Here is a 27,163-nt window from a genome sequence, read left to right as displayed (position 1 = left end):
CAAGTCATAGATGTAGATGGGACTTCTTTGTAGTCTTATCAGCATAAGTTTGAGTATTAATTAATGTAATAATTTGCTTCTAAAAAGGGATTTGTCCTTAGCAAACTGCAGGTCCTCAGCCATCAAATAATGAAACAGAAGTCTGAAATGGTCATGTATTAAAACCTTTACTTTGACATGATACATCAAACAGAAAGTTGCAGAATTAATGACCAAAAACCATTACATTCATTCATTTTTTTCTTAACACAAAGTCAATCATTTCCAAGTTATGTTGGAGTCAAAATACATAGAAGACAAAAATAGAGAGAAATTAAGATTCCATTTGATATAACTGTTTTGCATTTGCGTAATACTCCTGAATAAAGATGGACTAGAGCAGTCAGTAGAGAGGGGAAGGAAAAAAAATAAAAAATCATCAAAAGAATGGCAGTTGTGTTGGGAATCAGATGGACACCTTCGAAAATGGTCATTACACTCAAGTTTGCTTTATTTTCCATACCCTTAGCTTTCATTTTTAAGCAAGCTGACTGGTCTCGGAAAGCCAACATGCATTAAAAAATCTTGAAGACTGAAAAGAAAGAAAAAAAAGGATAATGCAGCAGTCCACGGCAGAAGCTAAACACACGGGCACCTGCACTCGTACAATGCAGCCTTAGCATAGTGAATCGAGGGTAACTAAGCGCCAGGGCACCACCGCAGCACACACATCGGCGCATTCTGCATTACTGCATCCCTGCGCATTATGCAGCCCTCCACCACAGCTGCATTTTAAGGAAGGTTGGTGGTGGGAGAATTACATGCACATGGAAGTTACCCGAAATGGTTTAAAAAAAAAAAAAATTAAAAACCCGAGACCGTGTACAGCTGTGCCCGGCCCATCATGGAAGGCGACACCAAAGGTGAGCATAAAGCCACCTTACTACCATGAAAAAGGACATCTGACATATAAGCATCTGTCATCAGCAATTTGGCTCAAAAAAAAAAAATAATCATCAAGTAATCGTAAAACATAGTCACTGACTCAGAGTCTTTGAGTTCAGGAAAGGTAGCTACAGGCTCATAGGACATTAAACCGGTTAGACAGCCAAACTAAACTGTTAATCTCATCACTACTTTTTCCTACACGCTTCTGGCCGATAATCCACCCCCTAAGCACACTCATACACGCACGCTCGTGTCGCACACACCCTAACACACAGTCAGCGACCTTATAACACACACAGTCAGCGACCTTATAAACCATCAGTTAGTCTGCCAGCACGAAAGGAGCGCAACTGCCCATCAGCACATAGATGTTTTAACATCTCTGTCCATTAGGATTCCGGTTGTACAAATACATAAAGATTGAGTGGGATCTGCCTGGCCTACTTTGAACAAGGTTAGAGTGGATGGCACAAATACCTAAGGATGTTAGAGCACCCCAATCGATTGCAGATTCATTTTCACATTAGCTGGGGGTGGGGTGGGGGGGGACTCTTTCCGCCAGACCTCCCAGCTCCTTGCGGCTGACCACATCCGCCGGTTCCCACGTCAACTAGTGCAAAGCGGCTCCTGTAGTCACTGTGTATTTACAACTTCACACACACACTTAAGGGAGCCGTGATCATGATCCATTTACAGACAGACGGGCAGGAGAGGGCTCGTCCCCCCCCCCATTTGTCTAGCTTTTGTACCTAATAGGCGGTACGTTTGATTCTCCAGATTACCCTGTAAGGACTGCACAGTACCTGCTAAATTCTATGTATAAATTACATATCGGAGTGTTAACTGTTAACACAGACATTTAAGTCTCTAACGATGGTCCAAGAAACAGAGAGACAGTTAAGCTAAATTTACAAACCTCTGGGTCACTGAGGGCTCTCTGTGCGCTTGCATAATTGTCATTGTGCGCGCAGGTGTGTGTGTTTGTGTGTGTAAGTAAAATCACGTTCATGCACGTTAGCTGCATCTGGGATCACCAGTGCTGAACCTGTGCAAGCGTGCATACGTGTGTGGGCCTACATGCATGCATACGTGCTCAGGCGACGCACGGAGCACTTTCCAGGCAGACTTTTACGTTACGTAGCACCAATGTACAGAAAAAAAACTGGACCACTGTTCAATGTCTGGTAAGTGGGCTCCGTGCACGCTGTGTCACGAATACCCTCCAAATGTCAGCTTAATATCTGTAACTAAGCACATACACTCTCCTCCATGGCTGGTTTTCACCACAGCTCAGCAAAGCTGTATAGAAGAAATTATTTCCCCATTTTTACGCTGGATTCTGCCAAATCAAACGGCTTTGTGTCACAGTGCATCCTTATTACTTGGTAGCTTCCACACCATTTTGGTGTTTAATAAACCTTGGAAAACATTAATAGTAAAAAAAATCATCTCTGACCGTGAAACTTTGCTGCAGTTTGCAGACAATAAGATTTGACCTTTAACAGCTGCGTGACCTCTGCCCCTTAATAACTCAACCAATAATGTGAGAGATAGAAAGACCATCCCCAAGGCCAGGCAGCTCAGCAAGAGCTTATGACAACCCGCAAGATTAACCCGGCTGACACCCGAGGGCGCCCCCTGGTGCGCAGGATAATAGTGCACGTGGCAGACAAGCCACTGAGACAATGAGACAGTCAGTAAGGATGCAGCAATAAAAACTGATTTCCCCTGCCAGGTGATCAGGTAATGGCACACCTTATTCACCCTCCGTTCCCCTCAGTCATTCATGTTTCTGCCTGTGCCTACAGCACCCCCTACAAAACAGTGTCTCTGTCAAGTGTAAAGATACACACAGTCTCTGCTGCAAATCCAGTTAGCTAATAGCACACACATACTGAACTGTGCCGGATTCCTCTTTGGAGATCAAAACGCAAGGACCCCTCTTTCTCAGTTCTAGAGGACTTTCAGGCCAAAAGGCCCATTGGAAGCCGGACATCGAGCAGGTCAGTGTGCTCCTGCCTCTCGAAGGATCCATATGGGGTGTTTGTGTCTCATAGTGCAATTTCCCATCCAGAGAACACTTTGGTCTGTTCTTGGCGCAAAGCAAAACGATTTAGCGTCGGCTGAGTAGCACGGTGTGGGGCTGAAGCAAACACGGGACACAGCTAATCGCTAAAGCTTGGGAAAATGGCAGACAACAGATGCAGGCTACAGGGTAGAACGGGCTATGAGCAAAAGCCTTACGGGGGGGAAAAAAAAAAGCATATTCCATATACCTGACCTTGAAAACAACCAAGATTTGCATAATAACTAGGAATCTAAGAGGCATTTGCAAAAGCCAGCCGAAAATGGACTTCAATTTGCAAATATACTCATTACATGAGAACAGTACTTCAAGTTCATCTCAAGCACCAACTGCATACGTCATGCAAGATTCAGTGTCAATTCCGGAAGATATCCTATGAAAGCACACTAACGAAATAAGATGCAAACCGGGTACTATGAGTTAAAAGCATACAGCATCAGGTGGTTATGAATCACTCAATAGCCTGGTGGGTCTAGAATGGTACACTAACATGTATGACGTACGGATCTAGCCTGGGTATGAACTGAGGGCCTGTTTGAATGGGTCGGGACACCGCTTGCACCACTCGAAGTGACGAGATCGCTCCCTGATTCACACGGATCTGGCAGTCGGAGTTTAGAAATTTAAAGCCACTTTAACACACACGCGTGCAACGCACGCACACACACACTTAGCTTTAAAAACTGAACGATACAAGGTGGCGATTAGCTTCATATAAATAGTACGGGAAATAGAAAACAGTATTTCTGACCGCACAAGGTCTTTCGTGCCTGCCTGTGCCACTCAGGGAGACGGTGCAGAAAGGGGAACCAGAATCCAGCCGAGACCAAGCAGCCCCGGGACCGGGCCCACGGGAGGCCGAGCGGAGAGAGCGCAGAGCGGGACTCCCTCCCACGCCACCCGGACACTATGTCAGCTGGTGGGGAGCCTCGAGCATCTCCATGAGGAAGGTGTCGATGGGGGTATCGCCGATCAGCTTGAAGAAGAACAGGTGCTCCAGGCACTTCAGGCCGATGGAGCGGAGCGCCGGCAGCCGGAGGAGGAGCTTCGCAAACCTGTCGGGGAGCGCGGCCCAGAGTGAGGCGCCGGCGAGCGGCTACATCACATCATACCGAACTTAAATGTATCGCACGGTGGGGAAATGGCCAACTGGGAACCTATTGGATAACGCTAAATTTAACAATACATTCATGCCAAGGATACCACCAATAAGAAAAACTAAACATTTTCATAAACTGAAATAAGATACAAAAATTGTGTTTAAAACAAAAAACACAACCAAATGAAAAACTATAAATATCGCTTCCGAAATTTAAAAAAAAGTCAAATATACTTTGTTACCATTTTGTGAATATTACATAGCTAATGTAATGATTCTTTAACCATTAACAGCAGGAACTTGTTCTTCCCATTGAGAACAATTATACACATTGCGTATTCATGGTAGATTACATGAAGATCAGACATAAAATAGCTCTACAACTTTCACTCAGTCTGAAAATAAAATTACTAAAACAACCTGAAATATTTTTATTTAATGCTATATACATCTTTAAAATAAAAACAAAAAAAACACATTAGAAGCTAAAACTAATCCAGAGGCTAGAAAATTACTTCAGGCCTTCAAGCAAAACATGCAAGCAGCAGGGGGCGCTGGAGTTACCTGCCCTGCTGGTCGGGGTATCTCTGCTTGCAGTAAGCCTCCAGCGACGCATACACCTTCTCCCGCAGCAGCTCTACTTCATTGGGGTTTGACAAGCCTTTGGCATCTAGGGTCAATGAAGACAGACACTGTCACACTGCCAAGCGAGGAGTCACATGACACGTGAGAGCAGCACCGTGATATTTACTCCCCCCCCCCCCCAACTGCCTCAGGGTGACAAACCCGGCTTGATGGGGCCGATGGGCCAGGGATAAGGTTAGGGAGTGGGGGTCATGTGACCTTCATACCTGGGTTGAAGAGGATGATGGCGCGTAGACAGCCTAACTCAGTCTTGTCCATCTGCATGTCTCTCATCTTGCTGACCAGCTCTGTGAGGACCCTGCAGGGGGGGCAGGGGAGAGGACAGGAGGGGGGGAGGGGGGGCAAAGACATGTAATTCCTGACCTACATCACCTTTCCTGCAGCACATTCTAACAAATGAGGGGGAGAGGACCAAATGATTCACACTGAGAAGCCAGAGGCAGGAGAGCGTAGTCTCGGGTTCGAGGCATCCTTGTGAGCGCCATCCGCTGGCCGGCTCCGGTTACCCTTATCAAAACGTTCTCCTGCCGCCGGCGATTAACGAACTGACGGTACCACCCTGGTGCTATTAAATGCAGAGCAGGGCTCTGGTTTCTGTTACGGCTAACAAACTCCCACCCCTCCCTACCCAACGGGGGCCACAGACGACGATAAGGCCTCTGGGTATCGTGCCAATGCCCCGGCCCTGGACTGCGGCCCCCTGACCGGTGGCACGGACGCAGAGGGGAACACGCGGGCACACAGGCTGAGCCCCGCCGTGACACGGGTGCTGCCGTCACTGGAACACGCATCGCCCGCCTCCCCCACATTCACAATGCCTTAACGATCAGTTAGGGTGCAGGAAAACAGTCGTTTTGTGCGTGTAGTGGTGATATTACCTGTCAAATATGGCCCCAACCTCTGCATTGTGCGCACTCTCCCTGCGTATTCAATCAGAACGTGTTATTACAACATTACACAGCTGTCATGGATTCCTTGGGATTAACACATAAAAGACGGTCTCTACTGCAAACGACTTGCAGCCTTTAGACAAAATGTGATGCAAATCAAGTAAATCAACATACATTGTGCAATATAATTTTTAAAGAATGAATCATTTTTTGGGCCTTCACAGTTCCAGCTCTCAGTCTTCTCAAGAGGGTTAAACGGCCTGGAGGAAGTTAGCAAGTCGCAGGGGGATTAATCAGAAGATACAACTCAAGTACAAAGGGCCTTGTGAGACACCCAGCTTCCGTAGGATTTGCAGGACATGCCGTGTGGGGGGGGGGCTGGAGGATGTTAACATGGTAGTTATGGTAACAGAGCAGCATATGTCCAAGTGAGAACAAGGGTTTTACTGCTAAACACCATGGGCGGTGATTTTACAGCGACGGAACTCCGGAATATTACATTATAAATAAAAAAAATATATAACCATTATCACGTGGTCAAATAAAAACGAAGAAAATATGAACTAAATGGCGAGCACATGGTAACGAGGTTAACGCAGCAGTAAATATTTGCACAACACACCCACAGAGAACTTAAAACCCTGCAGCCAGTTACTGAGAATTCCTGGAATCGGAGCGGACCGGCACTCTTCCGGCCAGTGCTGAAGTCGACGATCCTCGTTCATGTTAACGAGCGCGACTTGCCTCCGCCGTTGAGGGTGGAATCAGTGACATCGCCATTAGAGTGTTGTGGTGACAATGTTGGTATAGTGTCGGAATGGAGTACCGTTTTAATTAGTTACCAATACTAACCAATTGCTGCTCGTCACTGTTCCTCTCAAAGGACTCTGAATTACACTCCTGAGAAGCCTTCTTTTACAATAGCTAGCAAGTGAGGGCAGTGTAAGGACCTCCCCAGACAAAGGGGGGGAGGGGGGCTATGAAAGGTGACCCTTCCTCTCCGGTTTACCCCCCTGTCCCCGGTCCCCCCCCCGCAGTTCTTATCTGTGTCCTGGTTTCTGAAGGGAAACCGGAGATGGCTTTCGGTACCCAGTTACGTCTGGGCCAGTCTCGCGACGCCCATACCTGCAAACCGCTGTACCACGGTACAGGCTGAAAAAAGCTCTGGTAAACCACGCTGGCTTATTTACACACCAAATGGTAGTTCTGCGCCACCTTATTTACGACTGGCTACGCTTTCGTCTTCAGCTTGTGTCTGTTTCTTTAAAATAGGCGACATTCAGTCCTGCTGTATTTAGTGCGTTAACACAGGAACGCTGCTAACACTGCTTCCCACAGTAGATTTGCATGCCTGTATTGAATTTCAGCAAAAATTAAATGGAGGCCTCTGCAGTACACGCCGGGCCCCTTATATTATGGGATGGCAGCTGGGTCGGTGTGGGGCGAGGCAGCAGCCCACAGGGGCGGGGGGGGGGAGTGGCCTATGGGTTACCTGTCGAAGATGGCACCCACGCCAGCGCTGTGGGCGCTGTTGCGGTGCACGTGCAGCCCCGTGGCCAGCAGGATGCCATCCTTCACCGTGATGGAGCGGTGCGAGAAGGAGGCGATCAGGAGCTCGTTCCAGCCTGCCGGTGAAAGGGGGGGGGGGGGGCAGTTTTGAAACAGCCATCTCTCTTGGCAGACGATCCCGGCCTCGAGCTAATCCAGTTAGACTCTTCCTGTCGGCTTTCCTCCCAATTAAATTAGCAGTAAAGCGGGGGGGGGGGGTGCGTGCGTCTCCTGTTCCTGTGTTTGGCCACAATCACCTGGGCCGGATGCCTCAACATTTAACCATCGGGGTGCTTGAAACACGCTTGTGCACTGACCCGTTAAAATGCGGCCCCAGGCAGAGCGTGGGGGACATGCTGGGGAGGGCGATTTTGACGGGGGAAGCGGGGAACAGGGCCAGAAGGCGGCGAGGGCACGGGATCGTACCGGCACGCAGAAGGATGACCTGGTCGTCCAGCGAGAGTTCAGAGAAGTGTGGAATGCGTTTGGCCCACTCCACCAGGGTGAAGAGCTGCTTGTCGGCGGCCTGGCAGATGTTGGTGACGGGGTCGTTGGGCTACAGGCAAAGTGGGCAGCGTTAAGTCAGCTGGACCGGATATCGCATTAAGCCGAACCGGCAGAAAACAGAAGTCCCATCGTGAGCCTCAATACGGGCTGCCTGACTAAGCCAGGAGATGCACTGAACTAAGATGTGTCACCATTTCCTTTCACATGGTCCCATGGATTAACATCACATCCACGCTGACTTGGGGGGGGGGGGGGGGGGGGGCACCCACCGAGCTCCCCCCTGAGCTCCCATCCGCGTGCATCTCAGTCTTCTGCTCCACCGCCATCTCGGCCTCCAGGATCTTCTCCACCGGCATCTCCTCGTTGACAGCACTGGTCGACTCCACCTCACCGTCCCTCTCCTTGTTTCTTTGCCGCTCCTCCTGCACAGCTGTGCGTTCGTGGTGGGGGGTGATCGAGATATAACGGGGGGGGGGGGGGGGGGCGCGAAGGCGCCGAGCACAGGGGACAGAACAAGACGAGAGAGAGAAAAAGAGACAGAAAAGAGAAGAAGAGAGAAACACATATATACATTTCCTAGTTAGTTTAAGCGGCTTGCATGCACATTCACGCCTGCATCCAAGCCCCGTGTAACATGGACCGAGCGAGAGGAGCTCGACAGAAGACTTCCTACATGTAGGATCCACAGAGAACCAGATACAGAAGGGTGTCTTACAAAATCACACTGACAGAGCGGTGATGCGATTCACACCACTCACAGCATAGCCAATACACTCCCCACCTTTTTATAAAACTCACTTTCAGCCACGAAATTCAAAATACCTGCCAGTCAATCAGGAAACAAACCAAAGATATGCCAGGATCCTGCTGTCTTCCTCTATAGCGTTTGTTTGCATTAATATTGTGAAGAATTAAAAGGTCCAAACCCTCCATGTCAAACTGAAATTCTACCCCTAAATAATCTAAGTAGAGATGCAATGTTATGCATGTGTTGGAAAAGGCTTGGGGGGGGGGGGGGGAAATGGACTAACAGCAGAATTTAAAAAGCAGTCTAATGTTCATTTCTGAGCACTGAATCGCAAATTTAAGTACACCACTTAGCACAAGCACAATTCAGCCCTGAAAGGCGAAGGCATTCATTCCAACACTCCCTCAAACCCTGACATTTACGCACATACATGCGCACACACACACACACACACACACACACACACACACACACACACCCGCTCACGCACACACAACCCGCTCCCTTTTTCTTACATCGCTGTCGTTCATCTTGGACCACTACAGGAGGGAGGAGAGAGAGAGAACGAGAGGAAACAAAGAGGGAGAGAGGGAGGACAGGGATTAGTTTCTACGAATCTCCCCCTCTCCGACTTTTTTCCACGCTCATTCCTTCCCCCAAAACACTTACATTAACATTACAGATTTTACAGTTCAGTTGCCCAAAGTTACATTGAAGCGACATGTGACTCATCCCACTGCGGTCAGCAGCCCCGGTTCAGCATTACACACCTCCAGAGACCCTCGAGGTCACCGGTACAAACTGCTCACTCTCTCCTACCCGCTGGCCCTGCCTGAATGTGGCTGAAACACACTCCAGCTGAACCGCCACCCTGCAGACCTGCATCATAACTAATGCCGGGTCATCACTGCATTCAAGAATTTCCCCCTGGGATCGATATAGTTTCTTAATCATTAAAGTCTGACACAGGGCTCCATCAACGGCGCTATCCCACTGCCAGCATCTCTGCATGGCGCTTGTGTGCCCTTACTCTCCTGTGCGACATCGGTCAATAAACACGTGCTGAACTAAACCCAGTGGAGCAGCACAGGCTGGGCTCGCTGGCCATTATGGCCGACTGAGCCCTCGCCCCTGCTGTCCCAGCCCTGCAGTGATGAGCGGCTCGTCCTGCCCCCTCCTCACCACACCCTCCTGGGCTCAGACTGCCTGAAAATCTCCTTCCTCTCTGCTGTGTTAACTGAAGGAACCTCTGCACCTGGTCAGTTAAAAGGAACTAAACTAGCCTGGAGCACCATGCGATCATGTCCACCATACTCAAAGCGTTGCCCTTAATTCTAATCAGAAACACGTATGACCCCCCCCCCCAAAAGAACCTCACACCTAAGGAATATCCACCCTAGTCAGGTCGATCACACTTTCTAATGGAGATAAATTGGCCTAAAACGGCACACCCCCACAACCCCAACCCCCTGCAAAGCCCGTGCCCCTAGCCCCGCCCCCCTAGCCCCACCCCAGCCTTACCCTCCCTCTTCATGCCCATGGCCAGGCACTTCTGGTAGCGGCAGTACTGGCATCGGTTACGTTGCCGCTTGTCCACCAGACAGTCCTTGTTGTCCCGGCAGGTGTAGCTCAGGTCCTTGCGCACGGTGCGCTTGAAGAAGCCCTTACAGCCCTCACAGCTATAGACACCGTAGTGCTTCCCTGCGGGGGGGGGGGTTGCAGAAACGGCATTTACAGCAGGGCCAGCAAAAGCACGTGCAGAGCTTAAGCAATGCCTGCTCCTCATAATCACAGAACTCTCCCCCCCCCTTTCCCATATGAAACCCCCCCATGCTCACCAGAGGAGCGGTCCCCACAAATGGCACACAGGCGCTTCTGGGACAGCACGGGCCCAGGGCTGTGGGACGACATGGGCTTCAGGCCGAACGGTGGTTTGACGTCGTCCGAGCTGCTGACCGCGTGCAGCCCCGACATGGACACCGTGGAGTTTATCTGAGATCCAAGAAAACGGGTCAGACAGAGAAAACGGGGACAACGGATGGTGTGTGTGTGGGGGAGGGGGACACAACCTGCGTTGTAGATAAATAGTGTGTCAATCTGGCCAATCTGGAAAACCCAACTGATCTGTTAGTCTGACATTCAATGTTTTGCACAGAGCGAATTAACCAGAGCATGAAACCATGTAGGTGGGAAACAGACTCAGCTCTAAAGTGAGAAATATACTAATCTACAAAGTCAGGAGTGGGATGAGGGTCGAGGATTTCCAGAGAATCACGCGGACTTTCCCCGACACATCTGCTCATAAAAGCAACACAATCTAGATTACCATCTGCACGAAAGACTCAATCTGAAGCTTGTGGCTCAATCACATTAAAATTTCAACACCAACAGTCACTGTAACTGCATGACGGACATCCAGGTCTAGATGGAAGCGCTGGAGAATTGTTTTATTTGTTTGTTAATGTATAGGCTGTTCTCCTATGCAGACATGATGCCAAATTCTCCCAACTTGTCTTCCAGGCTGCACAATTCCAAATATGACCTGAACAGCAAATGCAACTGTTATGGCATGGAGAACACACACCCATGCCAGGGCACCGCGGGGGGGCCCGGCCCTCACCTGAGGGCTGCTGATGGGGCCGTAACCCACCGAGGGTGTGCCGGGGATGCAGGGCGAGCCCAGCGAGGAGCTGATGACGGAGAAGGGCGAGCCCATGCTGCTGATGGGACTGTTGACAGCCGAGGTGATGGGCGGCAGTGAAGTCATGGGTGCCAGGGGCGGCGAGCGCTGAGCCGACGGGGGAGAAGAGACAGAGGAGCTATCCGGGCTGCGAGAATCTGGGGGGGGGGCAGGAAGGAAACAGAATGGTCAACTGGCAGATTCAGGGTATTCCAATTAATGTGCATCACATTCAGGCTCAGAAAACATTTTCATGTGGTTTTATTGTAGGATAAGCTGGCCTTCCTACCTAAAAGGAGTCAAGAAATAAATTTCATATGTGCTTTGTATGAATGGCTTAAGTCTTCAATTGCAGAAACAAAGGAACAGACACTTAGCATTCCATTAGATTAAATACCAATACCGGGGGGGGGGGGGGGGGGAAATAAATAAATAAAAACCACGAATTAAGCTGGAATGGGTTCATGAAATCACTTTTGTATAATTATGAATACCTTTGTTCTCAACTAAAAATACATTTTAAAAGGCATAAATAATGCATTGTAACAATACTACCTCATATCTAGAAACTGAACCAGGAACTTAAAAAAAACAAATAAATCTACGGAGATTTTACATTTAGATAAATGTAGGGCTTTGCGCTCTACCTGTCGAGACACTTCGATGTTTTGTCACAGAAGAAAAATAGGTGGCTTCCTATATTGAACAACCTCCTAATCACTCTGTTAGGGATGATTTCATTTGAAATATACAGGACATTGCAAGAACGCTTCTCTTACAAATATATATATATATATATATATATATATATAAATAAATTAAAAATTAAAAAAGGAAATTTGAAAGCAGGAACGTGACCCGGCGGGCTGGGACCCGGACAGGAGTTCAGGTTCACAGCACAGATGGCCCCAAGGTGCCACTGGCGAACCGCAAGCGTTCGCCCGTACGCGGCCAAAAGCAGCAGCCTGTCCAGCAGCCAAATATTAAGTTATGGAGACGCTTTAAAGGCGGACACCGTCGCACCGGACTAGATCCAAAAAAAATTAAGATGGCTGAGTGAGCATTTACAGTATGTCCCTTTTTCAATTCAATTTACACCACAGCGGTACGTTGCCGTGTTTTAAACTGCACTGATCTACTATGCAAAGTGATTAAATTTCATTAATAGTTGGGTCAGCTTGCAAATAAGGACTATATATGGTAAAAAGAAATGGCTTGGAGAATGCAGATAGAGATCACTGCGCATTACAGCAAAAGGTAAAAAAAAAAAAAAAAAAAAAAACAGGACCACGCAACAAAAAACAACATGGCAAACAGTTGAGAAGTTTCCTAAATATCCCCCTTTTCCACAACTGAATTTGATCGTAAGTTTCCCATTGTATGGCTATACCCGCAGACGATGAGTTTTAGGAAACATTTAACAGGCACCGATGACACCAAACTAATCTTACCTCTGCTGTCGCCCATGGCGAGCCGAGGCTGAAAGGAATCGAGGCGCCGCGAGACGCACCGAGCCTCCGGTCGGGGCTAAAACTCGAGACCGTGGACTCAGGCCCGGCCCTGGGAGCGTTCAGCTCGGCCGAAAATATCAACCCGGGGCTCGCAGCGTGGAAAACGCGGGTGATCCGAAATACAGGAGCCGAGCGAGTATGAGCACCCGGGTATCGACACGTACCGAAACAGCGCTTTCAAGTTTTGCGGTCTGCGTGTTGTATCAGCTACTGGATCTCATGTCGGAGCCCATGGCAAACAGGTTTGTTATTCGGGTTACGCCGCTTAACAGAGCCAAAAATTATACTTCTGCGCGAATCAAACCTTTAATAAGTTGACCGATCTTGCATGAAAGATTCGGACGGAACGACCTGCAAGCAAACCAACGAAGTCCGCTTTTAAAATCAGATGCAATGAAAATTCCTGTAGCTGGCTCCTAAAAAGAGCTGTCCTTAAACTTAAACGTCCGTCCGCTAGCCGCTGAAACGGTAACTTGGCGGTTCGAAATCCGACGTGGTTCGTCTCCGGGAAGTATTCGGCCGAGGCCGCCGCGCTAGTTTCGCTAACGTTATCGTCTAGACGATGGAAATCTGGGCATGAAAACCACGAAAAACGAGAAGCTGGGCCTGCACTCGCTTCCTTTCCCACCCCCCTCCTTCACCCACACTTGTCTCGTCGTCAACCCTCCCCCTTCTGGAGTGGAAACTGAACTCGATACACAGTCGGAACGGGGGGAATGGGCGCCATTTCGGATCCTGGCGTGTAGCTGCAGCTTGCCGAGTTTTTGAGCCAAAATGACTGGGCTAAAAGCGACGCGAACATCGAAGGGTTTGCCATCAATAAATAAAATAGCGAATTTCCTAAATAATTTAATTATTCTATACGGATATTACAGTCATACTTTAAGTAACTTGATCTTACACGACAATAAGTAAGGACGTGTCTACTTTAGTAAATTCCGATTGTCGGCCAACTGGCATGCTATTTCCGTCGTCTACCTACAGGGGGAGCCTTTCCTCTTATCTGCAGAAACTAGTTGTCTATAGGAATGCGGACGTAAGATTTAATGATCAAAAGGTTCATTTGCATTCTTGTTTATTCTCATGTATGTGATATCCTGTGTTACGCTACTCATATACCATTAAAATGTTAATCGTGTATTTGTATTTTATATTTCATTTGGTTTATGATCTTATTTAAAGTACTTAATCCGACCTTAATGTAAGAGTTTCTAGCTGTTACATTGTAGGAAACCTTAGAAATTAGACATAGGGCTGAGTTTACAAATAGAATATACTGCATGCTAAAACTTATACAAAATAATATCTCCAAAGAAGTGTACAACATATCGCAGTATACTTTGGAGACCATGTTTGTACTGGTCTCCAGGAGTATAGGGAATGCGAGATGGACAGTCTTGACATTTAAGTCCACCTGCTGAGAGAGAAAAAGATTCCCCAAGGATTTAATCACCAGGCTGTGAATGCCTTTGCCGACTCCGAGACAGCGTAAGCCGTAGCAGATTCTTAATGTGATACAAAACCGTGTATGTGAAGGAGATATTTATACGAATCCCCGTTCTTTCTTTCCATTTCATAGAAAATCTCGTTCACTTTATGCACATCTTGAAATACTAGGTTTACCAGAACAAGTATCCTTTTGATCATTATCGGTATTACATCACCTCGTATGGTCTATTGCATAGAAACTCAAAATCTCGTGTTACTTTGAACCGATATGGATAAAGTATATACGTTACACTTACGATTAAAACGAGGTAGATGAGGTTCCGCTGGTTTAGTATCTGTTCACTAAGGTTTTTCTGTAATTAGAGAGTTAAAAACCTGCCAAACCTGGTGATTTTTTAAAACACGCCTCAAATTCTGGAAATTGTTCTTGCAAATTAACATTCGAAAAAAGTTTCATAAATGATATGAATATTCATATGTAATCAATCTGTAACACGAAGGCAGTGAGCCTATTGAGTTTACTTCAATAATTCATTAATGGATCCAAAGGCTCTTTTGGATATAACCTAATAAAGTCTAATTTAATTTAATTGTTCCATATGGTGGTTACTGATGGGAATTTAACAAAATGCTCCTTTATGTAGTGATCACTAATACAGAATACGACAGAATTCCACAATCTTTTTAGTTCAATTATTCTTTTTTTTCAACTTCAAAGTTGACTGGCTTGCCTAACTTGAGGATAGAGGTCTGATATCACTCACACATAGCTGACTCACAGAAATATGAGATTGACAGTGGGCATTGTGGCTACATATTATAAAACACCTAGTGTCTTCTTGCTAATTTTCACTGCACTACTAGTTTTGAACTGGTGTTCTGGCAGAAATGAGTTTGTTAAATGTATAAACTTGATACTGAATATTCAATACAGTGATCTAAAGTTTCCAGCTTGTGGTTAATCCAAATCACCTGTACAAAACTTAACTCCAATCCACAGGCTATGCCTCATTTGCCCAAATGGCAAACTGTTACACCATGGAACAAAGTTCTAAGACAGTAATGGGACTCTACCACCCCCCTCCCCACCCTACACACACACACACACACTTTTATATTTTTAATAGTTTTTATTTTCTAGCACAAAATCAATGCGAAACAAAGCACCTCATTCGCTTCCCAAGCTCATTCTTATCTCCCTCCCATCCATTTAATACACTGACCATCAAAAACTAAATTGTGGTTGCTGTCTCATACACACACACACACACACACACACACACACACACACACGTCACATGGGTAAGGGTGGATGGATTTACAGTCGATAACTTCAGCATCGATTGTCTGACCGACCATTTGAGCTTGCCCGGGTGAGCTAATAAAACAAATGAACTTGGTGGACCACCGATGGTACATTTCCTAGTGGTTTATTTCAGTTCTTGGTTAAGTGCAGTGGGAGTTTGTATCGCGCCATGAGCATCAATTTTGCACTCTCCACAAGATTGAAAAGAAAGAAAGAAAGAAAAAAAACGTAAATTCTGGTCACATTGAAAACATAGAAAGTGTTGCACACATTCTGCGTGAACATTAGAAAATCAAAAAAAGAATTAAAACACTGAGCAAAATAGGTAAGACAAAAAAATCAAACATCTCTACATGTCAGTGTCATATAATCAGGCGTTTGGCCTGCTGAAGCCGCGGGTCACGATGTAGCGATACATGATTACAGAAGACAATTAGACAATAATCAGTCCAGTTTTTTTGAAGCTGTGAGACACTAAAGACCATCACCAAACGGTAGGGTGTCGAAGCCAACTGTACTAAAATGATAAACTGTATAAAAGAAATAACATGCTGCCAGATTCAGGCATTCTCAACTTACACTAGAAAGAAGTCTATTCTATACATCTTTTTTTAAAACAATTCAATAATCTAGCAAAAATATCCACTGCTTGGTTTGACTGATGCTTTAAATGACCTAATGTCAGCAAACAGGCTTGGTTAAAGGCCTAACCTGGAAATATATAACCCTGCCCTTTGCACACAGGCAAAAATAGTAAATCCTTTGTAATATTTTTGGTCACTCACTCTACATGGTATTCAGATGGCCGGATTAGGAACTACAATTCCCATCTACCCCTGCCACCTCTGGCTCAGCATGAGGACCCCTAATGCTGCCACAGTGACTGTCACTTGTGCCAAAACACTTGGTAGAATGAAAACTACCCATTTCAAGTTTGCGCACACCTCAATCCTGCAATATATCCCTGGATCTCAGCATCGGCCATTTTGTGAACCGAGTCCACCATGTTCCCAGTTTCCTTTGGTCGCATTTATGGACCTCTGGTCAGTCTCTATATATGGAATCCCCCACCTACCTACATACATAGGTGTCATTAATCCCACAGACCCCTCCCTCTCAGCTCACTCTCTCTCTCTCTCACCCACCCCCCCTTCCTTCCTCACCCCCCACTCTTCCGTCTCTCCCTCTCACTCATACTCTGCAATCAGGACCATCATGCCCACTCCAAGCAGCATAGCCAGGACCTCCAGCACCGACTGACCCAGGGAGGATCGCCCCGCCAGCAGCTCAGGCAGCACCGTCACCGTGGCGATGTACACAAAGCCCCCTGCCGTGAAGGGCAGGATCCAGGCTGTAGCGGCGGCCCCCACACCTTCGGCAAACAGGGAGCAGGCGGTGCCCGCCAGAGCACCCAGGGCTGTCAGGAGCTGCAAACACATGGCCTGGAGGGGGAGGGGCAATCAGGAACCATGGCAACCGTGCAACAGGCTGACCATCAGCAGGATATTGCAAAACTTCAATTATTTCACATCCATCATTAAATTTTTCTTGTGGACTCTAGTCATAAGAAAGGACAGAGAAATCCTACTTTGGTGACAACTTATGTCATAGACCATAACGTCACCAACCACAGGTGTCAAAGTGACAGCAAGTTGTTTAGAATAGAATAATTATACTTCATTAATCCCCATGGGGAAATTCTCTTTTCGACTGCCCTATCTTGCTCTCCATAGCTTGGGGGTCACAGCGCAGGGTCAGCCAGCATGCAGCGCCCCTGGAGCTGGTGGTTAAGGGCCTCACTCAAGAGCCCATAGACATGTGACTATTCTGTTGAGGCTTGAACCAGCGACTTTCCAAACACAGGCAGAGAGGCTTAGCCCGCTGAGCCGCACTCCGCCCCAAGAAAACGCAAAGTGCAAACTCTAAATGGGATTAGCTTTTGCCCTCAGTATGTCTAGCCGATGACCACGTACCTTCCTCTTGGTGCACCCTGACTGGACCAGGATGGCGAAGTCGCCGATCTCATGGGGCACCTCATGCAGCAGGATGGTGAGGGTGGTGACTGCTCCCACCCCAGAGCTCACCAGGAACGAGGCGCCGATGGCCAGACCATCCGTGAAGTTGTGCGTGAAATCGGCCGCCAGGTTAAGGTAGCCCGACACTTTGATGTCTGAAGACACAAGGACAGTGAGAGTCACAGCCCAAAAAGAGTTTTATTTGGCAGTGAAGTTGATAAAGGAAAATCATTCACAAATAAAAGCAAATACTGTCGTAATGACCTTATTTTGGCAAACAAAATTATAGTTTCATAAACCTGAAAATACATAATCCTGCCCTTCTGACCCATAGTAAAAGTAAATCATTGCCAGTGTTTTTTCAGGTCATTGTATTTATATAAACTGACTAAAGACCAGAGGTGGAAAGTTCATGTCCTGAAAGTAAAAAAAATCCAGACCAAGATTTAATTTCAACCAATCAGTTGAGGACTCTGTGAATGTGACTCTTTATACTCAACTGGTTGGTTGAAACAAAATCTTGGTCTGGATTTTTTTTACTTTCAAGACTCCAACTGTCCACCTCTGCCAAGGACTACAATTCCCATTTTTCCTGGCCCTCTCTATTCTGCAGAGCCAATGTAAAAAAGGAGCCAACCACATAAAAAAAAAAAACTGGCAAAAAAATTAGCACACAGAAAAATTACTACAGAAGTGTAACCCAAAGGTGTGGAGTCGAGCTGCATGTGGTCTGTCAGCTGACTTACCACTACTCTTCTCCTTCTCTTTCTTTTCAGCCCCTGTTTTTTTGCCTTTTTTCACTCCATCTTTCTCACCCTCCTTCTCTTTTTCTTCCTCCCCATCACTACATTTGGCTTTTGGAGCAGCTGGCATTAAAGAAACAAAGAGCACGATTGTTGCAATGACATTTACTGTCTAATGAGTCATTGATTGGGAGTTGCTCAAAAGCTGTGTCACATGGAGTCGTCAGCATCCAATAGCTGTGCAAAAGACATCTAACCAGCAGCTTCCTAGCCAATCAGTTTCGTAGTTTCATCTGGAGCTGTAACCATATCAACGTAATTTACAACTTGTTCGAAAGCATCTTTGAAGATGAACATGACAGAAATGTGATATTTCTACCAATGTATTCACTGCCTATTTCTGACAGCAGTCAAACTTTAGAGAACTTTAAACCTTAAAATGAAATGTGGAGAACTTCAGCTGAAGACCACATCTTGCAGGAGATTTACTACCATGGGAGTGTCCATGTCCGTGTCCATCCTTCAGAAGACGCACAAATTTCTCAACCACTAGGAAGGCTATGATCCCACCCAGGACCCACAGCCCCACGGACATCATGTGACCGTGAGCGCCACCTGAGTGTGAAACATGGTACTGCATCAGTGAGATCACAGGGGGAGACAAGATCCTGCAAGAGGGATTTTTGAAACATGCCATGAGCATCACTGTTCACATCATCCAGTTCTGCTGATAACTAACATCATGTTTCAGGCAGACAGCATTTCACATCATAAACATCTGAAGATGACAATTACAGTATATAACTGAAAATTAGTTAACTGTACTAGATATAAAACAGAAGGGACATAAAACCATAAACAAGTATCACCCTGCTACAGGTGTCGTATTTTACACAAGCCATTCATATACAGCACAGTAATCAGAAGGGAAAAAAAAGAGAAGCTTACCATGTGAGTGACCATGATCATGTGACTCTGCCGGGGTGTGTGAGTGGCTGTGCTCCTCGCTTCCATGGTGAGAGTGAGGCTCTGGCGGGGTACATGGCAAAATGCAAAGAGCTCAAGTCTATGGGGATAATACATAGCACTATGCAGAACAAACCACTACAAAGCAATTCTGATTAAACTTAAGATGTCTGAATTGCAATTGAATGTTATGTTGTACAGAACACTCAAGCATGACATGTTGTGGAATTCACAGTGGCTATGTGCATTGTTAGGAATAGCCACTAGATGGAGACTCCACCACAGATTTCATCCAAGTACTTCACTGCTAATAATGTGCTTAAAGGCCCCTATATACCAAAATGATTATGAGTATAAAATAAAAATGATCTTGCTGATTATCAGCAGGTTAACCATGACTCATGTCATTTTATAATGGTTAAGGGCAGGTTTGGCATTAAGCTGGCTGGTCCAGACCCAGCAACTACAGGCAACTTCAAATTTGGCAGCTGAATTAATCACCCAAAGATCAAACCACCACACCAGAAACATCAGCCACACCAAAATTCATTCCTACTTGTTAAAGCCACCATTCATAAAAATCGTCGCTCATATGCAAAGTCGTGAGGCCAGGCTTCCCATAGCTCACGTTCAGCAAAATAAGCAACAGCAAAATATTGAAAATAAACACGTTACTGAAGATCACTGTTACATTACAGTTACACTGACTCACAGCGTCCCTGCACTGCGTGACGTTGGACATACTAACCGAGAGCATGTGGAATAAGGTGTAGGAACGCGTCTCCGAGCAGACCCCCGGACGCAAAGCTCAGCAGAACCTTCAGGAGATTCTGGTGCTGGTCGGTGTTGGACTGGACTGGGATGAAGAACAGGATGAGGAAGGGGGCGGCACTGATCAGCACGGTGGCGCCAATTGCCTAGTCAGGCCGGAGCAGAGGGAGAGAGAGAGAATAAGATTTTTACAAATGTTCAGGAATCCCACTCTTCTTCGATTTTTCAATTTTTTTTGGCAAAAACATTTAAAAGCATATGCATTTAAAAGAAAATTACATCACTATCAATATATATAAAAAAAAATGCATATGTAAAATGACACAAAATTAGGATGCAGTGATTGCATTTTCCTTGGCTGATCCCGATTGCCTTTTTTTTCCCCCCCCCACGTTTGACCTGCTGATACAGATCCTGGCCAATTCTGATTTTCTCAGTTTAATATAATTAGCAAACTAAACATTTTTTAACAGTTCTTTAGTCACCTTAGCTTTCTGTAAGCAAAATATTTTCAAACACCTTTTCAAACGAAAATGACTCTGCAAGTGTTGAATTAAATTGGCTGTTCCAAATGTTTATAGGGCAGCTCCTCCATGGACATCAGTTTTGGGAATGGTCTAGAAGACCCCAGGTACCTGCATCCACAGCTCGACCATGCTTCTCTTCTCTCCTGCTACATCTCGCCTAGGGCGCTCTGCACCATGGGAATGGGAGTGGTCATGAGAGTGGGCGTGGCCATGGGCTTCACTGTGGGCGTGGCCATGGTCCTCTTCATCCTTGATGTTGTGAGAGTGATAGTGGGGCTCCTCACTGCCATGGTCATGTCCATGGGAGTGCGAGTGCTCATGCAAATCTTCCGGCGGAGGGAGATTAGCTTCGGCGCTCCACTTGCTGGCGCCATGATGCATCCTCACCCCCGGTACCTCGTGAGAGTGGCCGTGGCAGCCACCTCCCCCGTGCGAGTGGCCGTGGTGGCCGTGCGAGTGAGCGTGTCCGTGAGCCCCATGGGAATGAGAGTGAGCCACAGTCAGCACCATTAATGTGCAGAGCACTGCAAGCATCAGAAGATGTACAGAGGCCATTGTACCTGGCAGAGGGACACACAAAATCATTAAGCTACTTGCAACCGAGTGAGACAAGCTACTAAAAAGTAACCACACTGTTTTTTATCATCATTTCTTTTAAATGTTTAGGACTGTGCTGAGGCAATGTGACAGTAGTCTTGCCGATTATATTATGATACTACAGTTATCATGTAAATATCTTTTGAAATGGAGTCCATACTATTTGTGCATATATTAAAATCTGATCTGATAATGCAGTCTGCAAATCGATCGATCTCTGACACACACATACAGACTTTGCAACTAACTAGGATGAAATCTATTGAATACCTACGAATCAGTCAGCTACACAGATCCGAAGCAAAAGAACATTCAAACAGGGATCTAACAAAGATCACTAAAAGGGGCTGGAAAATCTTTCACAACCCTCAAGCATTTGAGAAGTGTTTTGCCCCATTAGGAGTGCAGAAAGAGTCAGTTATAACATACAGATGCAATGGCCGCGTTTTTGGAGCGTGGATTAGGACAATATTTTTAAATACCCCAGATAAAACTTGGAGAGTATTTATGAAAACCCAAGAAATATATATATTAGTAGCAACCGTCAACGATGAATAAGCAGCTAGATAGTCAGTTAACGACTACGTATCAGTATGTGTTTAAATAGACAGTTATAGGGCTAAATAGCTGGGATGCATAATATTCGGTTTAAACTAGTTAACGCATTCCTAGTAAAGCACTAGCTAAGCTTTGGGTCAGCTATTTTCATTGCATATACCGTAGTTATAACCGGGTAAACTGAGATAGCTAGCTCGCAAGCACTCAAACATGTTGCACTTTAGCAAGCATGAGTGAACGGTTTGCACGCTTTGCCGACCAGTTAAATACTGACTTACCAGCCAATGAGTCAGAAGCCCGTGATAGAAACAGTCAACAATAATACACGAACCCTTTTCTACTTTAGTACACCCTACGCTACCACTTCATTATATCAATTCTTTCTCAGACGTGGCATCTGGTCAACTCAATGCAGTCTCGCGTGATTTCCGAAGGCGAGCCGCTTGTTCTGCAGGCCGGCCGCTAAACCATCGCGAGATCTTCCCGGGCTGTGGCGCTGACTGTCCTGAAACTGAATAAGAAGCCGGATGCTAGGCGTGCAAATTAAACGGAAACACAAATCTTCGACCGACTAACCAGACAGAACTATGTGTATGCGGGCATCTATAGGCATGTTCGAATCGCTAATAAAGTCACTGTAGTTTGCATAAATTTTGGTAACGCTAATGTAATACACGTAGTATATATTAGAGGATAAACACGTTTTTAAAATAGGAATAAAATACACACAGCAAAACAATGCTCATAAAACTACAAGTTTTATACTTGTTTATTTTGTTGCACATCTCTGCATATCACTTGGGTATTTCCAATGATTTACTGTGTAATGTTTTTCAGTTTTAAAGTTAAATGTGTCTGAAAACACGAAGACGAATTAATGCAGATTTACATATGGTGGTAGAGCTGTCATTGTAGATTACATTAATAATTGAGTAATTTGCAGAATAATTTGACGATTAATCGGGCAATTGTTTATATGCCCCATGTTATGCACATGCAATTGTCACATCCGAAGAACCGATATATATAATCAGCAGGGTTAAGACAAGTTAAGCGACAACATTTTTATTCTGTCATGGAAAACGAAACTTTCTAATTTTAAGATTATTTAGTACATGTTAAAAATCTTGTGGGGTTTAGCGCTGCTGCTTTTTCTTGAGTACTGCATGCGCTCTCTGACTCATTTTCGTCCTTGGTACCTGTTGCACTCACTCAGTGGCGTGCTTGTGAGAAATTTTACCAAATAAATGAAGAGGCGAAAATTTGGATTCCACTGAGACCACTGCGTATTTTGGATTCCACTGAGACCATTTTGATCATAAGTAAGTAATCAGAAGCCACCAACTTACAGACTATTATTGGCAGATAAAAGCCTAAGTTCTATTTGTCTGAAACTTCCAACTCCATTTAAAAAAAATATCGCAATATTTATCAAACAAAAAATAAAATCAAATATGGCAAAGTGAAGTGTTTCCAATATCATTCATCACTACTCAATACATAAAATATACACTCACCTAAAGGATTTTTAGGAACACCTGTTCAATTTCTCATTAATGCAATTATCTAATCAACCAATCACATGGCAGTTGCTTCAATGCATTTAGGGGTGTGGTCCTGGTCAAGACAAAAGACTCCAAACTGAATGTCAGAATGGGAAAGAAAGGTGATTTAAGCAATTTTGAGCGTGGCATGGTTGTTGGTGCCAGACGGGCCGGTCTGAGTATTTCACAATCTGCTCAGTTACTGGGATTTTCACGCACAACCATTTCTAGGGTTTACAAAGAATGGTGTGCAAAGGGAAAAACATCCAGTATGCGGCAGTCCTGTGGGCGAAAATACCTTGTTGATGCTAGAGGTCAGAGGAGAATGGGCCGACTGATTCAAGCTGATAGAAGAGCAACTTTGACTGAAATAACCACTCGTTACAACCGAGGTATGCAGCAAAGCATTTGTGAAGCCACATCATGCACAACCTTGAGGCGGATGGGCTACAACAGCAGAAGACCCCACCGGGTACCACTCATCTCCACTACAAATAGGAAAAAGAGGCTACAATTTGCACGAGCTCACCAAAATTGGACAGTTGAAGACTGGAAAAATGTTGCCTGGTCTGATGAGTCTCAATTTCTGTTGAGACATTCAAATGGTAGAGTCAGAATTTGGCGTAAACAGAATGAGAACATGGATCCATCATGCCTTGTTACCACTGTGCAGGCTGGTGGTGGTGGTGTAATGGTGTGGGGGATGTTTTCTTGGCACACTTTAGGCCCCTTAGTGCCAATTGGGCATCGTTTAAATGCCACGGCCTACCTGAGCATTGTTTCTGACCATGTCCATCCCTTTATGACCACCATGTACCCATCCTCTGATGGCTACTTCCAGCAGGATAATGCACCATGTCACAAAGCTTGAATCATTTCAAATTGGTTTCTTGAACATGACAATGAATTCACTGTACTAAAATGGCCCCCACAGTCACCAGATCTCAACCCAATAGAGCATCTTTGGGATGTGGTGGAACGGCAGTTTCGTGCCCTGGATGTGCATCCCACAAATCTCCATCAACTGCAAGATACTCTCCTATCAATATGGGCCAACATTTCTAAAGAATGCTTTCAGCACCTTGTTGAATCAATGCCACGTAGAATTAAGGCAGTTCTGAAGGCAAAAGGGGGTCAAACACCGTATTAGTATGGTGTTCCTAATAATCCTTTAGGTGAGTGTATTTACCAAATAATAATATACACATCTATTATGTAATATACCTGTATTAATTAATATTATATAGTTATTATGTAGGCTGTTATGTAAGATGCAGCTAAATGACAGGACTAGATCAAGCTAAATAATTTAAGTCAAAGTAATGACAGATAGGCTAGACTACCCCAGGAGGCTAATGGAAAAATAGATTATAGTTATCTATGGCTAACGTCGCATTATTCAGTGAGTCTGTGAATATATATTTTTAAAGAAGTTGTTCTATTGCAGTAATGCTGTTGTGATATTTAGGCTCTGCAACGACTGTATATTCATTCACTTATAATTGGAAGTGCTCCCATAGCTGAGAATTTCGCTCTTTTTATTTATACCGTCCTCCGCTATACTACGCTGAGTAATCCAGAAAGCATTTTTTAATTGATGCTTTAAAAAAAATCGATTAATCGAGTTTAATCAAGTAACCGTGTATGCTCAACGCAGTAGTATATTTGACAGATAAACAGTAGTTTCTTATGATAGTCACATATGAATCAAGCTGTAGGCTATAGTTTTTACCTTTTACAAAACTTTTTTATAATGCATACTTGAATATCTTAAAAAGTGTTCTTTAGTCAGCCGTGTAGCAATCTTGCCTAACATATCTGTGTTTAATGGTTCATGTCGCACCTCCGCTTTGTTTGTGCAATATGCGTGTTATTCCCAGCCCTTACACTTACAGTTTCCACCCATATCCAAAGACACGCGTTTAGGCAAAATTATATCTCTGAATTCTTTGTCTTTTTTGTTTGTCTTTGTAGGTGTAACAGATTGGCATCCCATCTAGGGTCTGTGCTGACTGGGATAGGCTCCAGCCCCAGCCACAACCCTAACTAAGATAAACAGTTTGAAGACAGATAAACTTAATGAATGCCTAATAATTCCAAGCACCTGAACTGGGATAGGTTGCTGCTATTGCTGATGGTAGCCTTGTTTTTTGCAACTGCTCCATGTTGGCTACAAAATCCATCACATACAATTAATCTTTGTTTTAATGCATCTTTTAAGGGGTACGAGTTCATTTTCCATCATTATATTACTGTTCATTAATACTTCATGGCAGCAAGCTGATTTGATATATTTATTAAACATGTTGCCTAAGGTGGGTGGCCCAGTGGATAGGCACTTCCACTCTCATACCTCTATGGCTGGGGGTTCGATTCTTGTCTCCACTGGGCAAGTGGAGTTTTCATGCACTCCTTGTGTCCTGCAGATTTCATTCTGTAGTTCAATGATATGCAGGTATGCTAAATGGTGCCTTAAAGATTCCAATAGTGTATGAGTGTGTGTCCTGTGATTGGCTGGATACCTGGTGCCCTATTATGCCTGGGATTAGCTCCAGGATGCCCCATGACCAAGGTATGCAGTTTTCTTAGCAAGTTTAGCAATTGCTAGTCATTCTAACATGTTTATAATCAAAGGGGTAACATTGTACACTTGCCCACATACTGTCAAGTTAGCAAAAAACTACCTTCTTTCTTGTTTTTCTGTATGTTTTATATTGAGTGATTTGTTGGAATTTTACCTGGATTCATGTTCACACACAAAAACACAACAAAAGTGATATATTAATTAACACAGCTCATCGGTAGCAGGGTCCCCGACTAGCTGCTTTAAAGCTTATACCCCTTTTGCAAACATCCTTGTTAAAATTATTCACTTTACATTTAAGCTATTTTTAAGCTTGTGACTGAGGTGTAAACACTGGTAACTTTCAAAAATGCTAATCGGTACATTTGAATAACGTCCTGGGGGCACTCATACATAAGACATCTGCCCCGACAGCCCCCCCTCCCCCCCCCCCTACTCAGAGCAGCCCCCTTGACCATTTCCCCATTGACCTGGGGGTCCCCTTAATTCAGCCCACTCCTCATCCGTGACCCTGCCACAATCAGCGGTCCTGCCGTGGGGACAGAGTGACCAGAGTTCAAGGTAAATTTCCTTTTCTTTCCCTCTCCTCCCTCACTCCTGTGTCCTCTCCGTCTCGCACTCACATTCTAAGCCCAGTTATTAATCATATGCTGCTTCTCAAAGATTTGTCAGCAAAAAAAAAAGCATGACTGCTTTCACAAATTAAAATCTTTTGAATTCAGGATTTCTGCTTTTAAGCTGTTTGTCATTTCCATTTTAATTCAAGTGACTCCCTTTTAATTTAGATGTGACAGCTTCGTATAACAGAACCCTATGGCATATATTCTTAAATTAGCAAGGATAATGCAGGACTAAGATCATCCAGAAAAAGATTATTTTTAAATCACCAAGTTCTTCCTACTCAAATGTTTATGTACTATTGGTTTGTTGAAAATGCAACACTATCAAATTAGGAATAATCGGGTCTGAACTTGGCTTACGTTTTTGTTAATGATCCACCATGTTAAGGAAATGCTGTGCAACTCAACCCACCTCATTCTTTGTATGGTAACTGTGTGTCAGTTTAAACATTTTTGTTTAAAAGATGTTGTTTATCCCAAAACATTACTGTTTGATGCTGCCCATATGAAGTCCATCTAGGGGTTCATCTAAGTCAGATATTTTCTCCCCAGTCCAAAGAAAGATATCTAATATTTCTCAGAAAAATATCTTTGATTCCGACAATAAATAATTGCAGTCAGGAGTGTACTAAAATAATCACATATCACTGGGGACCTCAAATTAAAGTTCGTAAATGGAAGGGTCGGTGTGGTTCACTGTAACATGGAACATAATTTCCAGACTAAAACACATTTAAGGTTTACCCTGGTTACTATACTACTGAGATATCAGCCATTTAATACTCAGAATTGGTTTCTTATCCAACTTAATTCAAATCGTACAGTGTGTATACCAGGGTCGC

At 44.9% G+C, this 27,163-nt stretch overlaps 2 protein-coding genes across 6 annotated transcripts; both read right to left on the bottom strand.

The window, feature by feature from the left end:
- Positions 1 to 151: 151 nt before the first annotated feature.
- Positions 152 to 13,573, bottom strand: rxrba (retinoid x receptor, beta a). 5 transcript variants are annotated; one of them, XM_023796178.2, is made up of 12 exons: positions 12,582 to 13,573; positions 11,101 to 11,288; positions 10,289 to 10,442; positions 9,972 to 10,151; positions 8,966 to 8,989; positions 7,972 to 8,132; positions 7,622 to 7,751; positions 7,140 to 7,272; positions 5,636 to 5,677; positions 4,964 to 5,055; positions 4,677 to 4,782; positions 152 to 4,068 (listed from the first exon to the last, which is right to left on the bottom strand). In XM_023796178.2, the coding sequence occupies exons 1-12, from the start codon at positions 12,595 to 12,597 to the stop codon at positions 3,921 to 3,923; spliced, it is 1,374 nt and encodes a 457-aa protein (XP_023651946.1). In that variant the 5' UTR covers positions 12,598 to 13,573; the 3' UTR covers positions 152 to 3,920. The 5 variants fall into 5 exon arrangements, with proteins under 5 accessions (XP_023651946.1, XP_023651944.1, XP_023651945.1 ...); XM_023796176.2 differs by having other exon boundaries at positions 11,071 to 11,288; positions 12,582 to 13,565; XM_023796177.2 differs by lacking the exon at positions 8,966 to 8,989 and having other exon boundaries at positions 11,071 to 11,288; positions 12,582 to 13,571.
- A 1,931-nt stretch (positions 13,574 to 15,504) lies between these two features.
- Positions 15,505 to 22,008, bottom strand: slc39a7 (solute carrier family 39 member 7). The gene is made up of 8 exons (XM_023796182.2): positions 21,852 to 22,008; positions 20,527 to 20,978; positions 19,869 to 20,037; positions 19,103 to 19,183; positions 18,647 to 18,769; positions 18,158 to 18,277; positions 17,370 to 17,566; positions 15,505 to 16,838 (listed from the first exon to the last, which is right to left on the bottom strand). The coding sequence occupies exons 2-8, from the start codon at positions 20,971 to 20,973 to the stop codon at positions 16,584 to 16,586; spliced, it is 1,392 nt and encodes a 463-aa protein (XP_023651950.2). The 5' UTR covers positions 20,974 to 20,978; positions 21,852 to 22,008; the 3' UTR covers positions 15,505 to 16,583.
- Between the last annotated feature and the right edge of the window lie 5,155 nt (positions 22,009 to 27,163).

The sequence above is a fragment of the Paramormyrops kingsleyae genome, chromosome 23 (genome assembly GCF_048594095.1).
Source record: "Paramormyrops kingsleyae isolate MSU_618 chromosome 23, PKINGS_0.4, whole genome shotgun sequence".
NCBI lineage: Eukaryota > Metazoa > Chordata > Actinopteri > Osteoglossiformes > Mormyridae > Paramormyrops > Paramormyrops kingsleyae.
This window is presented reverse-complemented; position numbering and strand designations above follow the sequence as displayed.